Below are 26,684 nucleotides of genomic sequence, written 5' to 3'. Positions count from 1 at the left end.
CTATTTTAAGAAGCTCTATTCAGGCAGCCTAGCATACTGCCACATGGCAGCTGACTGTCTAACACTCAGTGAGTGTTACTTAATATTGCCATTTGAGAACCATGACAATGTGGCAAAATAAACCCCAGAGAGAGAGAACGGGTAAACATTAATCATTCTGATTTGGAGTCTGATTTGAAGCTAAGTTGCATTTGCTTTCAGATCAATATTTAAAATTTACAGGTTTGAATGTGTGACAAGGAGGAGGGTGGGCCCCAATCGGGCTAATAAGCCGAGGAGCAACGAGTAACGAGATGCGGCAGTTCGGGAGAGTGAGAGCTACAGGCAGCTGCCCTGTATACGTTTGTTTGTTTGTCTTTGTGTTTAAGTTTATTAAAAACATTACTTTGATGCTTCGTCCGGTTCCCGCCTCCTCCTTTCCACTGAACCCTGTTACATTGATGCCGAAACCCAGGAAGGAGGAAGGATGCGCCGTTGTAGAGTCCTCGCCACTACCATCCACCCCAAAGGAGCAGCTGCGGCCATCCGCCAGGGGACGGAGGAGTTGCTACCGGCTGCCTTGACGCGGAGGAATGGCTGCCGTCCGCGAGGGGAGGAGGGGCTCACTGCCGAGTTCCCTACCAGCCGCCAAAACGCAGTGGGTTCGGAAGAACGGCAGCCATCCGCGAGGGGATGAGGGGCTCGCTGCCGACCACCTGGAGTGGTAGACCCGCTGCCAGGGGCGGAGGAGTTCCCTACCAGCCGCCAAAACGCGGCGGGTTCGGAAGAACGGCAGCCATCCGCGAGGGGATGAGGGGCTCGCTGCCGACCACCTGGAGTGGTAGACCCGCTGCCAGGGGCGGAGGAGTTCCCTACCGGCCGAAACACGGAGGGGTGTTCTGTCCTCCAGGGGTTGGAGGACTGGCTCTGGTCCGCCTGGGGAGGAGTGGCTGTTGTCCGCTAGAGGATGGAGGAGTGATCGAGGACCAGGCGACGGCGTGTCTGGGAACCAGCGAGTACATTTTTCCTCTCTCTACTCTCTCTCTCTCTCTCACTGTCGCTCCGCATTGGCCTTTCCCTCTCCTCTTTTTGTTGTTTTGTTTTTCCCTCCCCTTGTCTCCCTCCCAGGTCGTGGAAGGTGGGGAAGGCCTGCCAGCAGGCGGGGCCGGAAGGGCAGTCCCAGGGAGGAGTGTGACAAGGAGGAGGGCGGGGCCCCAATCGGGTTAATCAGCTGAGGAGAGGGATAAGTGCAACGAGATGCGGCAGTTCGGGAGAGAGAGAGCTACAGGCAGCTGCCCTGTATGCGTTTATGTTTGTGTGACTTTGTGTTTAAGTTTATTAAAAACATTAATTTGATGCTTCGTCCGGTTCCCGCCTCCTCCTTTCCATTGAACCCTGTTACAGAATGTTTCAGTCTCTAAATTATAAGGGTTATATTAGCATTGCCCTTATACTATATATCTGACTGTGGTGAGTTTTGAAGTCTGTAACTTTAAGAGAAAAGGGTGTTTCACAATGTGAAGGTTACACTTGTTGCCCTTTAAAAAAAATGTATTGTTCAATGAGGAAATGAAGAAAGTTTTCATTTTCTTTTTACTGTTAAAGGGGCTTTTTTAAGGCACTTTAAACATGACACACCCTGAGGTGAAGTAATGTGGAGTGTAATGCCCCAGAAACTGAACCACTGCAAGCCCTTCTACTCTAATAAAACAGTGTATAACATGCAAAAATAGCAATTCTCTCATCATTTACTCAACCTTATGCTGTCTAAAACTCATATGACTTTCTTTCTTCTGCAAAACTCAAAGATATTTTGAAGGATAAATCATGGGTTTTGTTCATAAAATGCCAGTCAATGGGCTCCAGAACTTTCCATCTCCATAAAGGAAATAAAGGCAGCATAAAAGTAATCCACACAAATCAAGTGGTTTAATCCATGTCTTCTGAAGCAATGCGATTGGTTTTAGGTGAGAAACATAGTCAAATATAAGTCTCCTCATTGTCTTTGCATTGTTATTTGTTCAAATAGGATTTTACATTGTCTGAAGAAAACGTCAGTAGTCCATGCCCGTGCAAAACTAACCACCAAAATGTTCAGGTGTTGTGAGTGGTTAGTTACCAAGGCTTGGCTATGCAGTTACTAAGGTGTTCTGGGTGGTTTTTAGTACATCGCTATGCAGTTGTTATGGTGCGCTGTGTGGTTGCTAGGGTTTTGCTAGGTGGTTTCTAGGGTCTTCTGGATGATTGCTTACTGGTACAAGTCAAAAGAGCCCACCCCTAAGTCTCTATGATTTGTGGTACCTAGATAGCTGATCCCTCCTTCAATGTCTATGAATAAAATTGTAAATTTGGTTGGTTAGAAAAGTAATAGCACACCTCTCCTCACCAAGCCACATGATTTGAGGTATCTGGAACACTGCGAAGTTTAATACTAAGGGTTAGAAGTTTGTTTAAAATATATAAGGAATAGTAATAGTGATGCCTGACCAATTAGTAGCAAACACTACTAACTGAACTATCAGAACTGGCTCTGTCTCTGTCATTTGACCTCTCTAAGCATCTGTCATACGGTTTACAAGAAATCTGCAGCATGATATCTGCTGTTTGTGTTTCATTTACAGCTGAGTCATGCCGGATTAGCATCTACTACACTGAGGATGTCCAACAACTCCGAATCACTGTGAATTGTACTAAGAATGTCCATGTATTGGTTGAAATTAAAATATTTCACTTTACACAGAGGTCTTTCTAACATCAAGAATGACTGAGCAAGCAGTAAACAAGGTAAAGCTCCCAATGGCATGTTTGCCATGCTGGTCCTGCTGTGTTTTTTTAATGGTGAAGAACCATTGGTGCACTTATGCTGTAAGTAGGCACATAAATTCCTTTCCAGCAGAGGCCATTCAGGATTAGTGACATTATGATCAAAGACTGTTTGTTAAATCTTAAGAGCACTGCTACGGTTGATGGTACTTGCTGTGTCCATGTTCAAGGGCCCTTACCTGCATCAGCGTGTTTGAATGGCCCCTATTCTTTTATAGTACCAGGGCCATGTTGCCACCATGGTTTGGGGTAATTATCAGTTATATCACTGTGGATATCTGAAAACCCCATGCTACCTGATGTTTATAGGAGAACTTGGTAATGTTTTGCTAATTAAAAAAAGATCTACAGATAAAACTCATGAAAATTCCAGTCATAACAGTCTTCAAGAAAAAGTCTGTTTTATTCTACATGTTGCTGGCTGCATCCTCATGGGCAAGCCATGTTAAAATCACATGACCAGTCGAATACTACACACAGTAGTACCCCTGTTGTTTGAAATATTAAATTGAGGAATAAATTAATCATGCACACACAAATATGCCTGTGAATAAGGTATCTCTACAATTGCACTGGTAACTAAAAACTTTTAAGAAAAGAATATTTCTCCCTAAAAATTTTAATTCTTAAAAAAAATCATAATTTCCTTACCCTCATGTCGTTCTAAACCCATATGACTTTATTTCCTCTGCAGAATACAAAAGGAGATATTTGAATGAATATCGTGGTCCATCTTTTCAATGCAATGGCAGCTGAGAGTGACTCACTTTAAAAAAGGACCCAAATGTATAAAAATAGTCCATGTTTTCTGTGTTCCGACAAGAACGTGCATTGTTTATAGCACAAAACAATGCAAGTTGAACGACCTTCTTGTAGATTTGAAACATGACGAGTATATTGCCTGGACTGCTTTCATGATACTTTATCATTCTTTTTGAAGCTTGAAAGTGAATCACTATTCACTTGAAATGACGGACTAGGATATTAATTAAAACATCTCCTTTTGTGTTCTGCTGAAGAAAGGAAGTCTTACAGGTATGGAATGACATGAAGGTGAGTAAATTATGGCAGAATTTAAATTTTTAGGTAAGCTATTCCTTTAAAGTCCAAGACCTCTATTGTATTGGCCAGCAAAACATGAGCAAAAAAATATTTTCTCTAAAAGAGACTAAATTAAAGAGATACAGCGAGAGGGTGGAAAATGGTGCAAATGAAGAGAAGCAAATGAACCAGAGAGAGGAGAGTGAGTGAATCACATCTCTGTAACCTAAACCTCTCTGAGGTCCATAACCTCCATAATAAGGATCCAGTATTAGCTTCAGAGAGGCGTGTTGCTATGGAGTAGGAAGATGATGTTCAATTCATAGCAAAACCAGTTAAAGCAATACATGTTCAGATAGAATGGAAGACAAGAGCAGCAGATAAAATGAGACCAAACATAGAGCACTAGTACACACAAAAAAGTCATTTGTTTAATGATGCTGTCCTCAAGAATTGAGTCCTCAAGCTGGTAGCATATAAAGCATCATCTTCGTAGCCTAGGGTTAAAAAAAGCATAAAACATCCTCACTTCTCAGAGGTACTTGCTAAAGAAAAACATCACTATTGCTCTTACTTGTTAGTGAATTTTATCAAACCTCTTACCACAAGTATGACTATTTGGTGTACCCTTTGTGCTACTGACAATGATACCACTCACATTTTCTATAGCAAATGTAACAATCTAGTTTAAAAATGTAGAGTTTCATACAATGTTCAGTGGATTCGTGCCTGATGAATATTTATCAGTGGTTACCTTATTAGCCAGACAACAGATGAGAGAAAGCTGAGTCTTTATCAGTTTTATTTTGCCTCCAAAAAGCAGTCAGAAGAAATTAGTCACTCCAATAAATCCAGTCCCAGTACTAAAGAAACCAATAACAACCTACAGCAATGATTGCAAACAACTAATTTCTGAAGCTTATAAATCATGCCTGAGCACCAATAGGGTGATGATACCTGAATGAACATTATGCTACAAAAGTTGGATGGTGAACTTTACTTTTGAAATAGAAGGGACAAAAACATGACGCAATCTTAAGTGAGAGTTTTCAAGGGTCTCAAGCTTTTCAAGTGCTCACTGGTCTTTGATTCAGATGCCTTGGTTTTTGAGCCTGTAATTGTCATTGATGGATTCTGGGATGTTACCATGGCTCATAGTTGTTTTGAGAGCAGGATGTGAGCCCATTGAGGAATGCCAGGATGCTTGGGTTGGCTGGGCTGAATGAGCAGAGGGTGACAGCCTCACCAGGCATGCTGGGAAAGATCATTCTCATGTTGATAGACCGGAAAAGAGCTCCTTGTCTGGAGTTCTGGAACTCTATGTGGGAATCTCATTCGGAACACTGGGATGGAAAACTAAAAGTCCAGTACCAGGCAGTTCTCAGCATGCCCATGGGTAAAGAACATTACATTTTTCAAACGATAAGAAATGTCTTTTATAAAAGTGACATTAACATTTTGGGGTTCCTGGAAGAGGGGTTATAGTAAGGCATTGTTTGATGGATATTATTATTTTTTTTTTATATTAAACTTTTAATTTAGAGGACAGCAGAGGCAAACAGTAAAGTGAGGGAGAGACAGGGGTAACGGGACATGACCAAGGCCGAATTGGAACCCAGGTTCCTCAGAGCCAATAGAGCGCAACAGTCTGGTTCCAGAAGTAAAAATCCCATTCAATTTATCCGATAGACTAATTGATTTTCAACGATGACCTATAAACCTTTAAAGACAGACCTATCTTGAGCTCCGAGGTTGTTCATCGATGGTGTATGCTTCAATTGAAGCCATCCGTCTGCGTTATCTCAACTTCATTGTTTAAATATTGAATTTGATAGCGGAATTCATGGTAAACAACTACATTACCCATGGTACAGCAGAGAAAGATCCACCAATCAGAGAACCGCGGCCAACGTAGCCTGTGAAAGGTGCTTCTGAGAGACCGCCCACTCCCATGACACACTGTCAATGACGTAATCGAGTCGATGTTTCTTCACCCTTAAACTACTTATCTATTTGTAAATTTCGGAATTTTGCAATATACGTAAAATTATATTGTTTCTATACTTACAATCAACAACCTAAAAACAACAGTTTTATATATTTCCATAATGTTTTATTCAATAACATAATTCACAATGCTTCATGGGATTGTGTTCCGTGCCATCTTGAAAGACGGTAAGTACACAGTCTTGTACCTTTGTCTTTTGTCTGATTTTCAAATACTTTTTTGCCTCAGAACAAAGTCTGTGATGTTTTTATTCACCTCAGAGCTGGTTTGTTTGGTTCATGGCTTACAACTCTTATGAAGGATTTTATTAAAAGTCTATAGGAAAAATCAGTGGGAAAAATACCTCCTGAAGCGACATGGCTGAAAAAGTGGGCAGGCACTGTTGCTCTCTATAGCTTTTATGTATGTCATGTGTAAGCACTGCACCAACTTGTATGTTACTGTTTTATTGTTATGTAAGCTGCTTATAAACAGCTTAAACCAGCCTACAATGATTTACTGATTTTTTTGCTGGTTTAAGCTGGTCTAGCTGGTCTCCTAGCCTGACCAAGCTGACAAGTGCCCAAAACCCCAAAAAGAGACTTATATCTCTGAACAAAAATGGGCTTTTCCCAATCAGTGGCCGTTTTCAAACCATTAAGATTCCCTACTTTCATTGGTTAGTTTAGAAATGCCCATACCGGTTTGAAAACACCCACAGATTTGAAAACACCCATTACTGTTCTGCAGAGACCTATACTTCCTTTAAAAGCAAACCATAGCAGACTGGGAAACCAGCTAAGACCTAAGACTGAGGCTGGTTGAAGCTGTTTCAGCAAAAGTAATTTACCAAATTCACACAAATTACTTGCAGCTGAATTATTAGAAATATTATGTTTATCTTTTTTGTTATTGTGTCTTGTAATTTCAAATTAACAGTTATTTCAGATGCCATTCAACTGTGGCCTTTTGTTAGTCAATAGAAAAGCTCCATTCACAATCTCTCTGCCTCCTCCTCACTCCACTCAACACTCAACCCCCCCCCCCCCCCATGAGCTTACCACATGTGTACCATTGCACGTTGGGCAGTGCCAGCATTGCTTATTCACTTTTGCTTGAAGTGTGCAGGAAGTGACAAATTTGTGACCCTCTGGCACAGCTAAGGCATGACCGATATTGGTCTTAACCAACATCGACATTAGAGATGTATCCGGAAGGTGTGGCCTTCTTTCCTTCCCCTTTTCTCTCTCTTCTCTCCCCCTGTTGCAAGCACGTCCCTTCTCTCTGGTCACCTGTTTGTGTGGGAACGGATGTAATGCAAACCACAGAAGCATCTCCACCCATACACTGCCCTGCTCGTAAAGATTGTGTTGTATTGTTGTTTATGTATCCCTTTAATTTTCCGCTTGCCACCAATAAATTGAAGTGCAAAAAACTGCTGATTGAATGACCACAAAATTGTATAATTAACAAGTTGACTGTATAATGAATTGTGTATTAAAAACCAGCAGGATGTCGGTTTTTTAAAACATCCCTTAAATATCTGATTATTTACAGTTATTTACAAATAAACTCATCTACAACTGGATGCAGCCTTACTTACAATGACAAAAAGGCAACAAAAGTAACATGATATTAACATAATATTTGTATTTTATTTATTTGTTTTGGACATGGTACAAAGGTCCATGGTTTTTAGACATTTTTATACCACGTGCCATGGTAATACCATAATACTTTTTGAAGAACCTTGGAGTACAATGTAAATACCATGGTACTGTATATGAATATGGGAATTATTCAGTACCATAGTATATATCAAAATACCATGACTGTAAGTACTGCGACTGTTAAGAAAATATCCTGGTCATATTTTACTCCAAAATCAATCAAATAAAAAATTAAAAACAAAACAATTATTATTTGCATATAGAAAGGAAGCCTATTTTAACCTTGTGAGACCCCATATACACATGTGTGGATGTTGTATTTTGGCTTCGCTCTACGTAACACATAATTCAAAATCATTCAAACTGACTGATCTCATTTCAGATGACTCGGTGCTGTCAGTAAAGGGTTAAACTTTCAACATAGTCATGTGACAAAACAACATGGTGCTGACCACAGCGGAGTTTGTTTTTGGGAGAAATGGCAACAAAACTTCATCTGGTAAGAATTAAGTCAAAAGAGTCTCTAGTTTCATCCGATATGCCATTTTTACAATATGAGCGATTTATCGCAAAATTGCATGCTGCACACTAATGTACACTAATGTGTACTTTAGAACATATACTCATTAACAAAAAAGATGGCCATTATGATATTCTCATTATAAATTATGAATGATATATTATTTAAATTGTAAAGTATTTATACATCATAGTAGTACTCCCTTGGTACTGCCTTTAATTTCCACTGATTTTAATAATAATAAAAAAATTGTACAGCAGCATCTTTTTTACTGTAAAAAAAAAAAAAAAAAAAAAAAAAAATGCATTACTGTAATGAGAGTCATCATTGAAAACAATGGGAATAGCACAAATGAAACGTCCGGATGTGCTACAGTATTAAAAATTAGGAGGTAAAATGTGTCCTGAAAATAATGTCACAATGCAAAAATGTTAATGGTTCTAAATGTAGGCTTCATTTTGTTTATGCAAAATACAATTTCCTATTTTTTAAAGATTACCAGGACAACATTTTCTTGACTGGTTTTGTGAAAATCGCCCCATCAAATACAAATTTTTCCATCAAATACATCATGGAGTTATAACACAATAAAATTAATACCTGATGAATATCACTCTGATTCTTGGCATGTGCCGCTAAAAAGTCCCTAGGGAAATGGAAAACAGCTTAATGTTAAAAACAGATGTTAGATTGAAACCTGGCATGGGTGTGGTACAGTAAAACAACTGTTTGTCACATTGGTTGTGCCCTCTTTCTCTTGCGTTTTTAGAAAGCAAATACCCAAGGGTTTTGGGGTTTGTTTGCCTTTGGGTCACTGAGAGTTTAACATCCTAACAAAAATAAAAAAGACTCCACCCATTATGATTGCATTGGTAACACTGCCCTAGTATACAATTTTAAAGGGCTTTATATCTGGATATCATCCTGCATATCACTGTTATTTTGGACAAGTTTACTGTTAGCTATACTCTAGCTGTTTTTGCTTGGAAAGGTGCTCATAATGACTGAGATATAGAAACTCTGTAATTTACACTCCCTGGCCTTCCTCCAACTTCCCCTCACATTACTGTCCCTCCCAAATGCTTTTGTTTGATATTTTTTATAGTTATTTTGCTTGTTGTTACTTAAGGCAGCCTGTGGTATGTGTTGATAATGTTTGAGTATGGTATGCTCAGTGATATGACTAACAGCTCACATAATTAGTAATCTCTGACAGCAAAACATGCAAAAAAAAAGTGAGTTCGTATTACCTTAAAATACTTAATTTTTATATTTATGTGGACACAGACAAGGAAAATGAATGCAATGCCATTATTTTTTACCATGGATCTTAAGTTGTGTGGCTAAGATGTCAGACTGTCAGTACAGTATTTAGTATCAGATTTGAGGTTTGCACTGGTATTATTACTGTAAACAGGTTTATTGTATATGGTCTCTGGTCTAGAGAGCCGCTCCTCCTATCTAGCTCAGGGGTCTTATTACTCTCCTGTCCTGTATTATTCATGTGCACAGACCTGAGAAGCACCACCAGGAGACTGGAGGCCAGGGGTCAGCCCACCTCCAACTGAACACATTGCACATAGTTGTGTAGACATTTTACATCATAGCAGGGTATGTTTGCAGTGGAATCTGAGAGACTCGTGGGGAATTCAGATGCTGGTGTTGAACTAACATGAGGTTTTAAACTTGTTTATAAGAATAAGCTTTTACTTTACAAGAAAACAGCACCTGATATGACACATCTTATTATGAGCCATTATTATAAGAACTGTGTAGAATTACATTAGTCATATAGTGGCACAATGCATTTTAACGTTAACAAATATTGTGTTTGTATGTGTGCTAAAAAATCATATTTTTTATAGATTGAAATGATTATGCAAGCACTATATTGATCAACATTCAAAAGAAGAAACTAGATTTTAAAATTTTTAGAAGAAAATGTGAGCGATGCTCTCCACCACAATGCTAGGGTGCTGTCGATGGTTGTCAGGGAGTTGCTATGTGGTTGCTAGGGTTTTCTGGGTGATTTCAAAGGCATTTGCGTGTGGTTGCTAGGGTGTTGTGGGTGGTTGCCATGGTGTTGCTATATGTTTGCTAGGCTTTTCTGTGCAGTTTCTAGGGCGTTTCTAGGTGGTTTTAGGATGTTGTGGGTAGTTGCTGTGTGGTTGCTAGGATTTTCTGGGTGATTTTTAGGGCATTTCTTGGTGGTTGCTAGGGTGGTGTGGGTGGTTGCAATGGCATTGCTGTATGGTTGCTAGGGTTTTCTGGGTGTTTTTTAGGAAGTTTCTAGGAGGTTGTTTGGTTGTTGTGGGTGGTTGCCAGGGTGTTGCTGCTATACGGTTGCTATGTTTTTCTGGGCAATTTCTAGGGCATTTCTAGGTGGTTGCTAGGGTGTTGTGGGTGGTTACCAGGGTGTTGTTATATGATTGCTAAATTTTTCTGTGAAATTTCTAAGGCTTTTCTAGGTGTTTGCTAAGGTGTTGTGGGTAGTTACCAGGTTGTTGCTACTGTATACTGTTGCTAGGGTTTTATGGAGTGGTTTTAGGGCTTTTCTAGGTGGTTGCTAAGGTGTTATGGGTGGTTGCTAGGATTTTCTGGGTGTTTTTTAGGGTGTTTCTTGGTGGTTGCTTTAGTGTTGTGGGTGGTTGCCAGTGTGTTGCTATGCATTTTCTAGGTTTTTCTGGGCCCTTTCTATGGTGTTTCTAGGTGTTTGCTAGGGTGTTGGTGGTAGTTACCAGGGCGTTGCTATGTTATACAGTTGCTAGGGTTTTATGTAGTGGTATTAGGATGCTTCTAGGTGGTGCTAGTGTGTTGAGGGTGGTTGTCAGGGTGTTGATATACAGTTGCTAGGGATTTCCAGAGCATTTTTTAGGGCATTTCAAGGTGGTTGCTAGTATGTTGTGGGTTGTTGCCTGGGCATTGTTGTACAGTATGGTTGCTATGGTTTTCTGGGCAGTTTCTAGGGTGTTTCTAGGTGGCTGCTAGGGTATTGTGGGTGTTTGTCAGGCCATTCCTTTATGGTTGCTATGGTTTTATGGGCAGTTTCTAGGGCATTTCTAGGTGTTTGCTAGTGTGATGTGGGTAGTTACCAGGGCGTTCCTACGGTGTACAGTTGCTGGGGTTTTATGGAGTGGTTTTATGGCATTTCTTATTGGTTGCTGGGGTGTTGTGTGTGGTTGCCAGGGCATTGTTATACAGTTGCTAGGGATTTCCAGAGTGTTTTTAGGTCGTTTCAAGGCGTTTTCTAGAGCATTTCTAGGTTGTTGCTTGGGTGTTTGGTGGTTGCCAGGAGGTTGCTTACTGGCCAAGTCTCTTTGATATTGGGTTTCCTAGATATGGCTCAGGTCCATCTTTCAATATACAGTAAGTCCATGTGATTTATTTGCAATTTTATCCTCTGCCAGATGAAAATCGTAAGTCTGATTACTTAGACAACTGTAGCACAAATGGTGTGGGATGAGTTATGCACTGAAGTTTGTAGTAATAAAATACTTAAGGTCAGGGGTTTAAATTGCCTTAGTTACCCAACTAAATATTTGAAAAGATGAAGCAATCACAAAAAAAAAAAAAAAAAAAAAAAGTTTCCTGAAAACGTGACATCTGTGGGTGGATCTATTTTGGTTCCTCTATTTAAGGCATGTTTTTAAAGGAGTTCTGAGGTGAAAAATTGCTGTTATATGCCTGTGACAGTGTGAGCTGTCCCCTCCATTAATGAGATTGCCATGGTCTATTCCACAGAGCTTTGATCAGAAGCACACCAAAATTAAAGAGAAAGAAAAGCTTGGCTTAAGTCAAACTTCTGCAGCCTAATTATTTCAGCCTGTCTTTATGTGTGAAGCACTCGCCATTTTACATGACAAACATATTTAAACACACATAAAATCGTCCTGTTTAAAGTCTCTCTGTTACTTCATAATATGACTCACCTTAAATGCACCTTAAATTAACTTTCCTGAGCTTCCATGCCAATATATTGGAAATATAATGTGCATGGAGTTAAAGTCAAAATAGAAGAACTATATAGAATTTCCATTTGATTCCACATTAGCAGATTCAAATCTCTCACACAATGCCTGCTGTCTGTGATACAGCTTGCCAGTTTATCTCTTTAATCACTAGGGATTGGTTTACTCGAAGATCATTCTGCTTGACCTCCACTCAACATACCACACTTAGCATATTTACCACACACACAATCTCCATCTCCCTTATTCTGACACTCACACAGGAGATTATGAAATCATCCTGTTGATGAAACTTGGCCTGGATGGTGTGGGCTCCCACACACCCTCACACGCTCGCATTGGTGCAGTCAGTAGAAGAGCGGTCCATTGCCTTTCGCTTCTCTACTCAGGCTCAATCTGAAAAGCGGGGTTTACAGTTGCCCGGGGGAAAGAGAATCCCAGCATTAATTTAATTTTACAGTATAGTTACTGCTCAGATGCAAAGCAAGGGAAGAGAGGAAGGGATGGCCTTTTCCGACATCACAGAGGATGACCTAAATGAATTGATGCATGAGGAGGCAGAAGACGTCTTTGATTATGGTAGGGTCATGCTGAAATCATGTGGAGAGTTTAGGCCATGGGTATGGGTGTGCTTGAATGAGTGAACACTGTGGAGAGTATCTGCTCTACAGGTTTGGGGGAAATGGTTGTGATAATAATACTGTATGAATTGGAGACAGTTCCTTAAGTAAAATTTTGGTCATCGTTTACTCAACCTTCATGTTGTTCCAAACCAGTATGACTTTCTTTCTCTTGTGGAACACAAAAGGAGATTTTAGGCAGAATGTAAGCCTCAGTCACAACTCACTTCAACATTCATTGCCTTTTTCCCCCCCCATACAGTGAAAGTGAACTGTGACTGAGACCAAACATTCTGAAAGTCATATGGGTTTGGAACATTTCTGGGTGAACAAACCCTGAGTTTAATATTTTGCTCAGAATAAAAACTATTTCAAATGAAATATGATATATGATATATGTCTCTTACCTCATCATAATACATACTGTATTTAGTGGGCATTCTACAGGAGTAGATCTGTTTGATAATGCTGTTATATTATGATTTGAGCACATCACTGTACAACTGTGCCAGTAAAACTGATACAACGCAGCTGTTTGGTATTTTAAGAACTAGTACATGAGCAAACATGTTCTAAGTGAGAGTGATATCTTCTGTTTGATTTGTCAAGTGCTGCATCTGCCAAGGCAGAGGAACAGGATGATGTTCGGTGTAATGGAGGGCAGCAATTTCCTGTTTTTGAAACAACATTGATGTAACAACTTTATGTATACTGTAAACATTCTTATTGACATTTATGGTTTTATTGTTGATTCTAAGTGACGCTGTAATATAAAAACCAAGGAGAAGCACAAACTGTATGTACTATGATAATATTAAATGCTTAAAGCACCTTCTCAGGAATAAATATGGCGTGAAAAATTGTCTAATTAGAACAATTTTATTATTCCCATTTAGATTTGATTGGTTTATTCAGTGTAAGACTTTATATTCACAACATGCAGTGAAAGTGAACTTGTTACCTCATTGAACACCTCACATAAACATCCATTAACTGGCAAAGTTGCCCTTTTAAAGCTACAGTTTCCATTCTGATAGATGTCCAGTGCTCTGTATATGATACGTTGTCTTAGATATGTTGTGATTTCTGTCCACTAAGGCATTGAATGTTCAGATTTATCTGCTGTTGCTGCAAAAGCCCTGATGCCTCATCAGTCTGGACAAGGAGAGAATGTGTGTCTCTGTGCATGTCAATGGAGAGAGAAAAAATAGCCTGAAAGTTATTTATTTCATTCAATCTCTGGCTATAAATTATGACGGAGGTGTTTGTCTTTTGCTTGGATGGCTTGGAATGCATAAATGCCACTGAGTTTATCTGGATTGAGAGGCAATGTGTTGCTATGTATCTATTTATAGACTGTGATTGTGTAAAGGTATTGGATATTACCCATCTCTTTCACATGTTGAATAGGCATAGGTGGAGCATGACATGGATGGATTGATAAACTGCATCTTTCATTACCTATTTCCCAATACACCAAATTTCAGCCTAACTTTGTAGATATTATACTATCCAAACACTGTATCATGCTCTACAGCTACATGCACCAGCACCAAGGAAGAGTACTCTTTCCAAGTTATGAATACAGCGCACAACATAAAAAAAATTGCGGGGACAGTAAAAATCCAAGTTGATTTTGAGGGCTAGATAGTCTCAAGAGTCTGATACCTCATCTTAAGTTTTCCTCTTGCTTGTGAAATGGGCGGGGTGTGTGACATCGGCACCACGGCAGTGTATCAAGGGCAATTTTAGGGCAATGCTGCAGGGCTGTTGGCCCGATGGTGGGAATACAGATTGAGTTTGGTCTCACAGCTCAAGATCCAAGGATATTTGTCCCGGCTGACCAGCTGATAGCCCTGGCTCATACTGCCCCAATAATGGAAAAGCAGCTAATGAACACCTTTGAGGTGAATTGGAATGGTAACTTCGAGCCAGACTCCATCACCCAACATCAAGACTTCTGAGCACCTCACTGATGGTCTTGTGTCTGAATGGCAGCCATGTTCCTACATCTAATGGAAAACCTTCCCAGAAGAGTTGAAGCTGTAGGGGAGAACCAACTCACTATTAATGCCAAAGGTTTTGAAATGAAATGCTTAGCAAGCACATATGGGAGTGATGTTAGGGTGTCCACAAACATTTGGCTTTTTTATGTTTTAAGTGTATTTATCAAAACATCATAGGGAACCTTCGGTTTTATAACTAGAAACTGCATGGGTTATTATTTTATCAATAAATGCAATTAGATTTGCTATTATAACCAAGGCTATATTGATTTTGCAGTATTGCTTGCTAATGTTCTCCTTAATTGGTTGCATACAAAGTATAAGTTTGACAACATGTGTTTGGATTTGGCATTTAACACTTGCTGTATTTTAATTTAAAGGTCTTTGCAGATCTTTTTGAAATGCTGAGAGCAGCTCAGTCTCCAAGTGATATTGTGACTAAAAGCTGATGCATTTCTAAGAACAGCATTTGAGCTGGGATTCTGTGATGTTTTCTGTCAATCAAATCCAGTCGCATGCAAAAAAAACAGTGTTGGGTTTCAAAAAAACATTTGTGCACCCCTGATCCACTTGTATCACACTCAGGCGGGGGAAACTGTACCCTCTCAGGGGCTTCAACAAAACTCACCATGGTGGCATGGCATCTGATTACAAAGCTGAGCTGCATCATGTATTGATTCATGCAGAATGGTGGTGCCAGTAGGACTGATTTACGGGTGTAATCTGGTTGAACAGCGCCATTGGTAGAGATGTTATCAGCAGGCCTGCAGATCAGAGCTGGCACAATGATATGATGCGTTTTCTCAATAATACACAATGCGTTCAGTCTTCACGCTGCACTACATGTCCAAGGTCGCCAGTGAATAACGATGATGTCAGTGTCTATGTCAGCAGAACAGGACATTTGCAGCTCTGAATGGCTGCATAACTTGCACCCATCAAGTGATGGCTTATTATTATCAGAAGCTGATTTAGAGTCAGAGAGTGACGCAAAGTAGCGCTGATAATTTCATACAGCTTTTTGATTCACCACACCAGCTAGAGTCTGTCAGAACATTAACAAGTTGAAAGTGGTTACCACCATTTATAAAATGGATACTTCAGAGTTTTACACTGAAATCTGATTGGATGAGCCATGTTCAAGGTCATTTTAAAAAAGCCCCCCCCCCTCCAAAAAATAAACAAATTCCAGATCTTTGACCGCACATCAGTTGAAGTCTATATTAAAGGAATATTCTGGGTTCAATACAAGTTAAGCTCAATCGACAGGATTTGTGGTATAATGTTGATTACAACAAAACATAATTTCAAAACGTCCCTTTTTTACTTAAAAAAACAAAACAAAAATCAAGGTCACAGTAAGGCTCTTACAATGGTGTAGGTGAAGAGGGCCAATCCCTAAATGTTATTCACATTTCAAAAGTATAGCCACAAGACAAAATGCGTGTTAACATGATTTAAGTTTGATAGAATCGCTTACTAACCTTTTCTGTGTATAGTTATAGCCAGTTTTATGTCTTTGTTTCCATGATGACCTAACATGTAAACCCTATTATTCTGGAAAACAACAATTTAAACAATTTTACAGCAAATAAATACACACGTTTTAACAGAAGAATTAATGTAAGCGCTTTTATAAAATTATAAACTTAACATTTCTACCTATAAACCCTCCAGAAAATGGCCCAATTCACTTCCATTGTAAATGCTTCACGGTAACCTCGATAAAATGAGGGACGAGTCGAAATAATTTTTTGTGGTAATCAACATTATGCCACAAATGCTGTCGATTGAATTCTTCTAAAATCTTCGTTTGTGTTCAGCAGAAGAAAGGAAGTGGCATGAGGGTGAGTTATTTTTGGATGAACTATCTCTTTAAGAGGACTGACTTTACACATATGAATGCACATGTAGATTGGAGGCTGTTCTGTGGTTTAGTGCATGTTTAGTGTGTAGATGGAGGTTGTCCATAGTAGTACGTGATGCTCAAGGCAAATGTGTCAGAAGGTGCCAGTCATGACTTGGTCAAAGTGACTCAGGACTCAAGCCCTGGGGTGCCCAGAACACACTGCTCAGCCTCAGGGTGACAAGAGAAAAACAGATGAGAGAACATGGAATTGTTGTTCTCTTTTTTTAGTCCTGCTACAGAACATGTTCAGTCAGTGTAGAGATTTTTAAAACTCAATGAGAGATTGAGCTGTCATATGCAGAATATTTAATCTGGTTTGTCGTGTCGTGGGGGGCTGTGTATTACGTGTGTTTTTGTCTCACCACAATATGACGGAGGCCTCCATTGACCTACTTTAGACCAAACAAGCAGAGGTTTCCACAAACATAAGGCTACGACTGCACAGTAGGTGAAAACACACAATGTGGAGAGATGAAACACTGGTGGGGGCCAATGACAGATGAGCAGAGCTGCTTCCTGGTTTGCACTTAAGCTCTTAGTCTTTATCTTCGGGTGCAAACTGCCATGATTTTGGAGTCTGAGACAAATTTCCAGAATCGTAAAAGATATTTATTTCGTCAGTTTGATCGCTTAGCACGACATGCTCACTGACAGACGATTTATTGCCTTTGCAATGAATTTTAGCCTTCGACAAAGTTTCAAAGACATTTTTTGTAGCCTGATCTCATGAAAATTACGTGACTGTGGTGACATTTTTACAATATGATAACACGTGGCTCTGTTCACGTATTGCAGCAGTTCCGAGGTGAAATGTCCATTGATTGGCGCTAAAAGTGAGTTAAATTTTCTTCAAAACAGGTGAGGTTTTAAAGGGTAGTACTCTATTGAGTTTTAAATCAACAAAACTGACCTTCCTACTCTAAACCTTAAACTTAAACCTAACCGATTGTGTCATAAAAAGCAAAGTGTGACATAAATATATATATTTTTTGTAGTGCTTCTATGACACTTTCAGCTCATGTGTCGACTCGCACGCTCTTAAGGACACGTACCCAGGTTCTATGCATCGCAAGAAATTATCTGCAGTTTGACGTGATTTGTGAAAGAAAAATAATGTAATTATTGTTTTAACATCTTTAGTGTTTATTTTACCAGGAAATTGCTGCAATATATTCAACGAGCCACGTAAAAAGCATCTAGCAAAAATGTAGGTATAGTAACGTGATTCTATAAGACCAGGTATATCATACAATCTGACTTAAAAGAATGTTGAATCTGCCTTATCTTACCTTATCTCTCACCAAAGTCATATAATTACAATCTGACAAGCAATAAATGTTAAAGAAAGGAAAAAACAATCGCAAACCAGTTTTACAATGAACCACCACTGAGCTCAGGTTTTGTGTTGGAAAAGGTGATTAACTATTCTTAATCTGTCTGTCATTTACTACTATATCAGAACTGATCCCAGTGTTGCAGTTAACCTACAGTATTATGCTGATATCGGCTTAGTGAACACCTGCAGGTCGGCGGTCCACAGACAGCTGTGTGGGTTGGTGGTGTAGGCTGCTACCTGCATCATAGCCTGTCATTAAGACCAAAGACAGGAGATTTGCCACAGGGCATGGCAACCTATAATCTAATTCAGACTGACTAACTCTCTTCAAACCATAGTGAAATATACAAACTCTTCCGATGAAACAGTTTCAAAGAGTTTAAGGAAAAATGTACAGGCACCTGGCAACTTAGTTTTAGAGCTAGATTTCTTTTAGAACTATATTTTCTCTTTTAATATGTGTGGTCCTTGCCTGTGCAAAACTCAGGAAAATAAAGCTTGGGTTATGTGTGTGGTTGCCAGGGCATTGCTACACAGCTGGTGTTCAGAGTGGTTTTAGTGTGTTGCCATCTGGTTGCTTGGGTGTTCTGGGTGGTTGCTGTGTGGTTGCTTACTGGCCCAAGTTAAAAGAACCAACCCACAAGTCTCTATGATTTTCTGGTTTCAAGTCCCTAGGTAAGTTTATAGGATTTTATGCATTTTGAGCAAGATGCGAACAGGACATATGTTCATATTTAATGTTCTGTTGGTTAATATTGGTTAATTGGTATAGGTCCAGCAGATGGAAATGGAGGGTCTGATCGCTCTCCTCAATAATATGAGGTACACTACATGTTTGTAGCACAAACCATGCAGGATGATTTACTTGCTGAAGCTTAACACTTGGGGTTAGGTGTTTGTTCATTTTCCTTTCCCTATGTATGAGCAATAGAAATACTGTTGTGATGTTTTTTTCCAAGTACATAAATTCAGACCCAAAGTATTTAGACACTTCTGGACTCTAAAAACACATTTAAAATTTATGAATGTTATTGCATTTGAAACCGAATATCAAACCAAGTGGCATCTGCAAACAAATTATGCTAGACATTCTCTTAGAACTAAGTTCAGTTTTCTTAGACATTTTGGCAATTTTTTTTAAGCAACTGCTTCCAAGGTCATTTATAGATCTAAGAAATCTGTTTCCCTCAAGTCCACAAAATGAAATCATTACCCTTACTTAACTGAATTGTTGAAAGTTTTCACAAGTAATTTAATGTCTTTAATTCCGATTAAGTTAGTTTCATTGAGCCAACATAATTTAGTTCATGTACTGTAGCAGTTTTAACTTAAATCTTAAAATTCATTAGGATCATCAAACCTAGTTTACCAAGGTATTTAATAAACTATATTATGTTGGTCCAACTCAATTTATTTGATCAGTCATTAGTATATCCCAGGTGAACAAGTGTAAAACTGTTGCACCTTCAATTTAAAAACAACTGCTTATAGAGCTAAGCAGCACTCGAATCAATCATTACTTGAAAGTGAAAGTCCATTCTCAATCTCAGCACAAGCGCCAATCTTCACCATAATGTTAACCCCTAAAACTCCAGCATAACAGACTCTCTTTTTAATTAAATACCAATATAACAGAACATTAAACATTAATAAATCTCCTCCTATTCTCATCTTGCTCAAAAAAGCATAAAATAACACTTGCAAAATGGATAGCATGTTTGAAAATATAAATCCCCTGCACAGTTTCATCAATGCTACATTAACACCACAAAAAGTATTCATGTAGTCCCAACTTAAATGGATTAAGTAAACTTCCATTTTACAAATTTAAATGGATAGAACACAATGAAATCAAGTTGTGACAAAATGTTCTACAATTGTGTTGCTTTAGTTTATTTTAATTAAAGAAACTTAACATGCAGCAATGTTTTTTTTGAGTGCACAGGTGTCTTTGCAGAGTAAACACAGGCGTAGTTCATAACTATGGACATGATCCACTAACACACAATGTGTCTTAAGAATACATTTTTAAGTGCAGCTTAAGTGTCCAGTACTTTTTGGGGACACTATACAAATGTAATAGATATATATCTGTATTGTTAAACTAATCATTCCATCAAAAGCTTCACACATACTTGTCCTCAGCTTCGCTTGTCTGGCTGCTTTTCGCAACCTTTTGACCTTAGTGGTATGTGCTAACCTATTTCTGTTTGACTCTCGTAATTGAAGTGATCGCAAATGCCTGGACATGTTTGTTGAACAGAAGTGTACAAACATGTGTGAATGACTCCTGCTAGGTATGCTTGTTTGTAGGCATGTGAAGAAGACAGAATGGAATACATGGACTGAATGAATGTAGATGGACATGAGAGGTCAGTGTTTTTCGATAATAGTTATAAACAACAACTGATCGTTATCATGCAAAACTGTTCCCTCTCTATTGTTTACTTAGTCAAATGTTTTAGTAAAACTGTGTGGAGGCAAATATTGCTGTTTATCATTATGTATTGTTATATTGGTGCATATTTATGAAAATTATTAAACATTCTTCCTTTTCACTGTATTTTACTTCTTCCATTAAACATATTTAAACTATTTGATTACAATGGCTGTTTGGTCGAAATGATGGTTCCTTAGACTGAAAAAAAAAATTAAGCAATTTCAGAGGAAATACATATATACTTACATACTTATATTGAGATATATATTGTGCATTATCAAAATGGGTGAGAAATATCAAGATAAAATTGATTTTCAGGCTCTATGACCAACTATATGTGCATGTCCATTATTAGAGGGCAGTCAAGCAGTCTGCATCTAATCATGGTTGTCTTTATATGAGGATTTTGTAACATTCTTTTATTGAATATCAAGTCAGCTATAAGTTTGTTAGAACTTGGTGTTTACATTTGGTATTTTGCCTGCTAACCTGTTTAAGAGCAGTCGCGAGTGAATGGAAAGAGCTCTGCTTTGCTCTTTTAAGCCTGAGAACTGTTTGTGCATGGCTCCAGTAAATATAGCTTCTCATCGGGGCCACTAATGACAGCCATAATTACGGGATGAGCTGAGTGAGGGTGCATGTGGAGGTGTCTGTACTGCTCTGTCCAAGCCTGCCTTGATGCATACAGCCTGAGAACACTCTGCTTCTATGTCTATAATACACCACATCACACTACATGAGTGTTGGACCAAGGTCAGGTTTAACCACAATGAGCTCATTAGGAAGACTGGTCCTTAATGGTGAGACATGATGTAAAGTGGCTTTTGTGGCAACAGTAACTTAATCAGGTGCTCAAAATTAAATGTGTTCTGATTCTGATATAAAGTGCCTATAAGGCACATTTCTACAGCAAAGATTTTGATCTGGTGAATAAGTGTGTGTGTGTGTGTGTGTGTGTGTGTGGGTGGTTTATGAGGACATTTGTTTAGGTTACAAACTGGTAATTACAAGGGTATTATGTAATAAATGTGGTTTATGAGGACATTTCTGGTGTCCCCATAATTCAAATCACTTAAAAAACATACTAAATTATGTTTTATTGAAAATGCAGAAAGTTTTTTGTGAGGGTTAGGTTTAGGGGAAGAGTTAGGGGATAGAATCTATAGTTCGTACAGTATAAAAATCATTATGTCTGTGGAGAGTCCTTATAAGGATAGCCGCACCAACATTGTTTCAGAGGTGGAGCAAGATTTTACATTTTGAAGAGCATTTGTATTGTATATTGCATTGGGATAGCATGCATCAATCAATCCTCCACATACATATAAAGACGATAAATAGAGGAAATTTTGATTTCAGGTCAAAATAGTGGTGCATCTATGCCACGTAACTTTATTGAAGATATATAAAGAAGACCATTATAAGCTATAATAATTTATAATCACTTGTAATTCATGACTTTAAACATTGACATTTGATTGTATAGACTGGTCAGCTGTGGGCAGTTTGCACTGGTTTCTGTAGTGTGCAGGTTTCATGTAGCCCACAGGCACACTGAGCTGTTTTTGAAAATGCAAAACTCCTGCAGATACAGATTAAGCAGCTTTTGTTACGAAATAGCAGTAAGAATATTCACTGTGACAGCAGAGTACATACGCTGTTAATGCCAGACCCTGATGTGGCACACCACAATGTTTTTTAGACAAGTTAGAATCGAGCCAGCCAAGGGTGAATATGTTATGTAGTTTGCCGACACGAACAGGCCCCGCCCATTATCATAGCGCTGTCCGCTGATTGGTCCGTTGTGGCTTTGTGGGCGAGCTACAAATATTACGAGTGTACTACATGTGATTTTTGATCCGTTGCTGCCGTGCCGGATGGTATCACTCGGGAAAGTCTGTATTGTCATTTAACACTTTCGCTTGCGCTAGTTTTTCTTGCTACACTTAAATAATCAATTTCCGAATCGCCAAAAAAGGGGAAAGTGATATTTTGCTCGCATGGACGGAAGTGAACAGCTCAAGTAAATAATTCACTTGGATTAAGTTTTCTCTCTCTAGTGGTGAGTACTGTCTGTATTTGATGCACTTTGCGAAACGATGCCTTTAAATCTAGATATTACAGTTCACTTCAGTGACGTGATGTTTTGCATGGTGGTTTTTTGGCTGTAGATCGTTAAAGGATGTTTAAGAGTTCTTACTTTTCTACAATATTGATTCACTGTTGTGTTTTGGTGCCATTCATGTGATAAACTGATTCATTACTACCCTTTATAACTTAACACCCGAGTCCAAGATTGCGCAATTCCAATATAATATATCAATGAAACGATATAATGATAAAAATAGACAGTGTTTATATGCATTTGTAATGATCAGTATGAGAAGCACTTATAATGTCGGTAGCTGAACAGTGTTTTAAAAGAGTGTCTTCAAAGATTCTGCAGAATGGTGTCGTGTTGTTCACTGTTTAATCACCCGCACGCGTTTACACCAGACGCTCAAATAGCTGCACTTTTTAGTTCGTGCGGGTGCGATTAAATAAAACCGATTGTGACATGAGATAAGACAAACTGCCATCAGAATACCAGACGGATATCAGTTTGAACATGCTGTGGTACAGTATACTTTGGCAGCTGTCAATGAAATATTTCATCAGTAACAGCTCAAATGATGGAGTGTCATGTTTATTTCCATAAAGTAATACTTTTGAAAAGAGAACCGTGACCATGATTTGAAATATAGACAACATTCGTGATCTGTAAATAGTTTATATATATATATATATATATATATAGCCTACATACAGTGGGGTATTTATTTACCCATATATACTGTATATATACACACACAAACATGTATGTTACATTTTTCTCTGTAAATATATATATATATATATATATGTGTGTGTGTGTGTGTATATATATATATATATATATATATATATATATATATATATATATATGGGTAAATAAATACCCCACTGCGGAATACATATTTCAAATTCCTTGGGCAGAGAGTGCATGTGACGTCACAGATAGCTGAGAGTGCAGCAACATTCCGGAAGTAAAAATCCCATTTATTTTCTCCGTGGAGAAACAGATTTTTAACGATAAAATATATACCTTTCAAAACCTTCTTTGACCTCCAAAATTAAGCGATGATGCATGTTTAGTAGACCAATCCCATTGTATACAAAAATTTCAGCGTGTACAAAACCATCATAAATACACAAATATTCTTAGCTATACAATTATTATAATGATATTAGTTAATAAGATACCTGAAATAATGTTTACTAAATGTTTGCTGCAAAGCCGTAAATTGAAATTATCTTCTCAGTCCAGTCAGCTCTGTTGATTGCTTGAAACCACAGCTGTCTCCGAGAGCCCTCAAAATAAATGTTTTAACAACGGACCATAATAACAATAAACCATAGGCGGTGACGTTGACAAAGGATTGGTCTATAGCCAAATTACTGAACTACAATACCCATAGTCCTGAGAGATATCCACTAAGGGGCCATTTACTTTGAATTAGAGGTCTTCACGGGTCCAAAAATTCATGCCCAATCCCAAAGAGACCCAGAAATGTACTACCCAGACCTGAACCAGACCCGTCTATTATTTGAAAGCTTGGACCCGTACTCATGCAGAACCGAGAAATGCCGGACCCATCTATTATTTGAAAGCTGGGACCCAGACCCCGGACCTTGAATGCTCTTTTGGATGCATCTGCGCTGTTTTTCAAATGTTTTTCTGAGGCATCTTGCCGTTTTTTCAGTGTTTCGAAAAGGAGCAGCACTTTTTTTAGAAGGCGTGTCAACTTTTAAAATCTTATCTCGAGGAAAAGGGTCTGTCTGCATCCTGCAAGACTACTACAAGGTATGCGCACTAAAGGCACACCCTCTACAAGTTACGCCCCCTTTCAAATAACTGATGAAATGCTGAGGTCTTGCAAGCTGCAACATTTGGATCACATTCATACACTGTGTTTTTTGTGTTTATTTGGAGTTCCGCAGCAATCCTCCAACTAAATAGTTTGTAAAATTATTAAATATACCACAACTTAGAAGTTCAATCATTTTGACGTATCACTAGATGGCGACAGAGAGAAGAAATGTGAGAAAAATGAAGAGGAGAAGAAACTATGCTAAGCTAAAAGGCTAACCAGTTAGCTTGTGAGCTAACTGAAGAAAACTGAACTGAGAAATGTTTTATTTAACAATTTATGTCTTGGTTTTATAGTAAATTAAATGGGACATATAATTTAAAGTCATTCTTTGTCATGTTTACGTAGAATCATACAGCAATTGCATAAGAGTTTAAAAGTTCTTTCAGCCAATAGAATGGCTTTGTGATCCAAGGGGGGCGTTACTGGGAGTGGGCATGTTGTGTAGTGGCTGTTCCTTGTCGCCTTGCGTGACCCAGACAGATACATTTGGTCTAGAGACACCTGAGTTCTGTTTCATTTGTTGCACAGCGTCTAGGTTTTTTTTAATGCAACAAGTCATGGAAACAGATATTGTCGCAAAACACTCTCCCTAACCTACTTATATGGCTCGCTGCCAATGACATATTTAGGTCACACTCCCCATGCTCTACTACTTATATATCTAGCATATATGTAAATATTTAGCAAAAAAAAAAAAACTGAATACTATTTATACTCATAATCAATAACTATAATTCAGTAGTTTTATACTATGCTGTTTTTATATTTGATTATGCCATTCACAGTGCTTCATGGGATGAGTTTATACCTCATAAAATAATTTAAGAACACACTCTTGTACTTTTTTCTTTATATACTTTTGTGCATCAAATCAAAGTTTACGATGTTGTGATTGATCTTGGAATACTCTTTATTAAAATGATGGGGGTCATTGTTGCACTCTATTGGAGGGGGCTTCCAGATTCTTGCACTTCCAAATCAGTAACAAATTAGCATTTCTAAAAACTTTTCTCAAGATTTTTCTCTGAATAAACCCCCTTTCACTCCATCTTCCACCCATTCAGCCCCATGCCTTTTCTTTTACTCTTATCACTGTGATTTCGGCTTCTCAGAAAATGTGATGTACTGCATATTACATGACATTCTAATTGTTTTCTGTTTGACATTTCTGAGCTAAGATTTAGCAGTTGGTGAAGCTACAGTACTTTGAAATTGTAGCATTCCAAGTTAAAAGCTATTCTTATTTATCCCATATCTCATTGTCTCATACTCCTATTATAGTCAGTAGTTAAACTACAGTCAAGCTACTAGGGGTGTGATTCTTTGGGTTGAAAGCGAATCGATTAGATTCAGGATTCATAGGTTTTTGATGTGATTCAAAATCAATTTCTTTGCAAATTCAGAATGAATCTATTTAATTCGATGAACAATGAAATTTGGTTCAATTTGATTAACGATTTTTCAATGCATTTAAAGTATTCTTAAAATACTTCTCCGAATGTGGCTAAAACAAGAAAAAGAAAGACAAATTATTTAAGATTGTTTATTGCACCAAAAGTAACATGAAAGAAAACATTGAATACTTTTACATACTTGGAATACAACAAAGAGTGCAATGTGCTAATAAAATATTTTTTAGCATGACTAGAAAAGTATTCCATATTGGGGGCCTGGGTAGCTCAGTGGTAAAACACACTGGCTACCACCCCTGGAGTTCCCTAGCTCACTAGTTTGAATCCCAGGGTGTGCTGAGTGACTTCAGCCAGGTCTCCTAAGCAACCAAATTGGCCCGGTTGCTAGGGAGGGTAGAGTCACATGGGGTAAACTCCTTGTGGTCACTATAATGTGGTTTGTTCTCAGTGGGGCACGTGGTGAGTTGAGCGTGGTTGCCGCAGTGGATGGTGTGAAGCCTCCATACGCGCTATGTCTCCATGGCAACGCGCTCAACAAGCCACGTGATAAGATGCGCGGGTTGACAGTCACAGACGCGGAGGCAATTGGGATTCATCCTCTGCCACCCGGACTGAGGTAAATCACTACGTGACCACAAGGATTTAAAAGCACATTGGGAATTGGGCATTCCAAATTAAAAAAAAAAAAAAAAGTATTCCATATTTCACTATAATTAAAAAAAATACTTGATTTTTAAGATTTAATTCAATTGCATGACTTTTAAAATGTCCTGATTTTTTCAGGTTGTCTATGACCGTGGGAACCCTAAATCAGTGAACTAATCCAAATATTACAACATTTAAGGGTCCATGTACTTTTGCATCCATTCCTTTTTCAAGCCGATAATGAATTTTTTAAACAATGAAAGAAAACGAAAACAGAAAGTCAACAGAAAATGAGTTTGTATCTGCTTATTCTATTCATCAGTGTTAAAACCAATAAAGAAGAAACCGCATTTTTTTTTTTTCATTTTTGGGTTT

General features: G+C 38.5%; 1 protein-coding gene across 3 annotated transcripts in view; it reads left to right on the top strand.

Annotated features, from left to right (window-relative positions):
• The first annotated feature begins 12,293 nt into the window (after positions 1-12,293).
• Positions 12,294-26,684, top strand: part of LOC127425165 (rho family-interacting cell polarization regulator 2-like) — a 70,665-nt gene continuing 56,274 nt past the window's right edge. The window contains exon 1 of one of the 3 annotated variants that reach the window (XM_051670857.1): positions 12,294-12,567. In XM_051670857.1, coding sequence (XP_051526817.1) covers positions 12,465-12,567 — 103 coding nt within the window. In that variant the 5' untranslated portion in view covers positions 12,294-12,464. Of the gene's footprint in view, positions 12,568-22,177; positions 22,362-26,684 lie in introns of those variants that run through there. The other 2 variants (XM_051670858.1, XM_051670859.1) reach the window with 2 other exon arrangements.

This window comes from Myxocyprinus asiaticus, chromosome 34 (genome assembly GCF_019703515.2).
Source record: "Myxocyprinus asiaticus isolate MX2 ecotype Aquarium Trade chromosome 34, UBuf_Myxa_2, whole genome shotgun sequence".
NCBI classification, from domain to species: Eukaryota; Metazoa; Chordata; class Actinopteri; order Cypriniformes; family Catostomidae; genus Myxocyprinus; species Myxocyprinus asiaticus.
The sequence above is the reverse complement of the archived record's forward strand: the minus strand, read 5'-3'. Positions and strand labels throughout refer to the sequence as shown.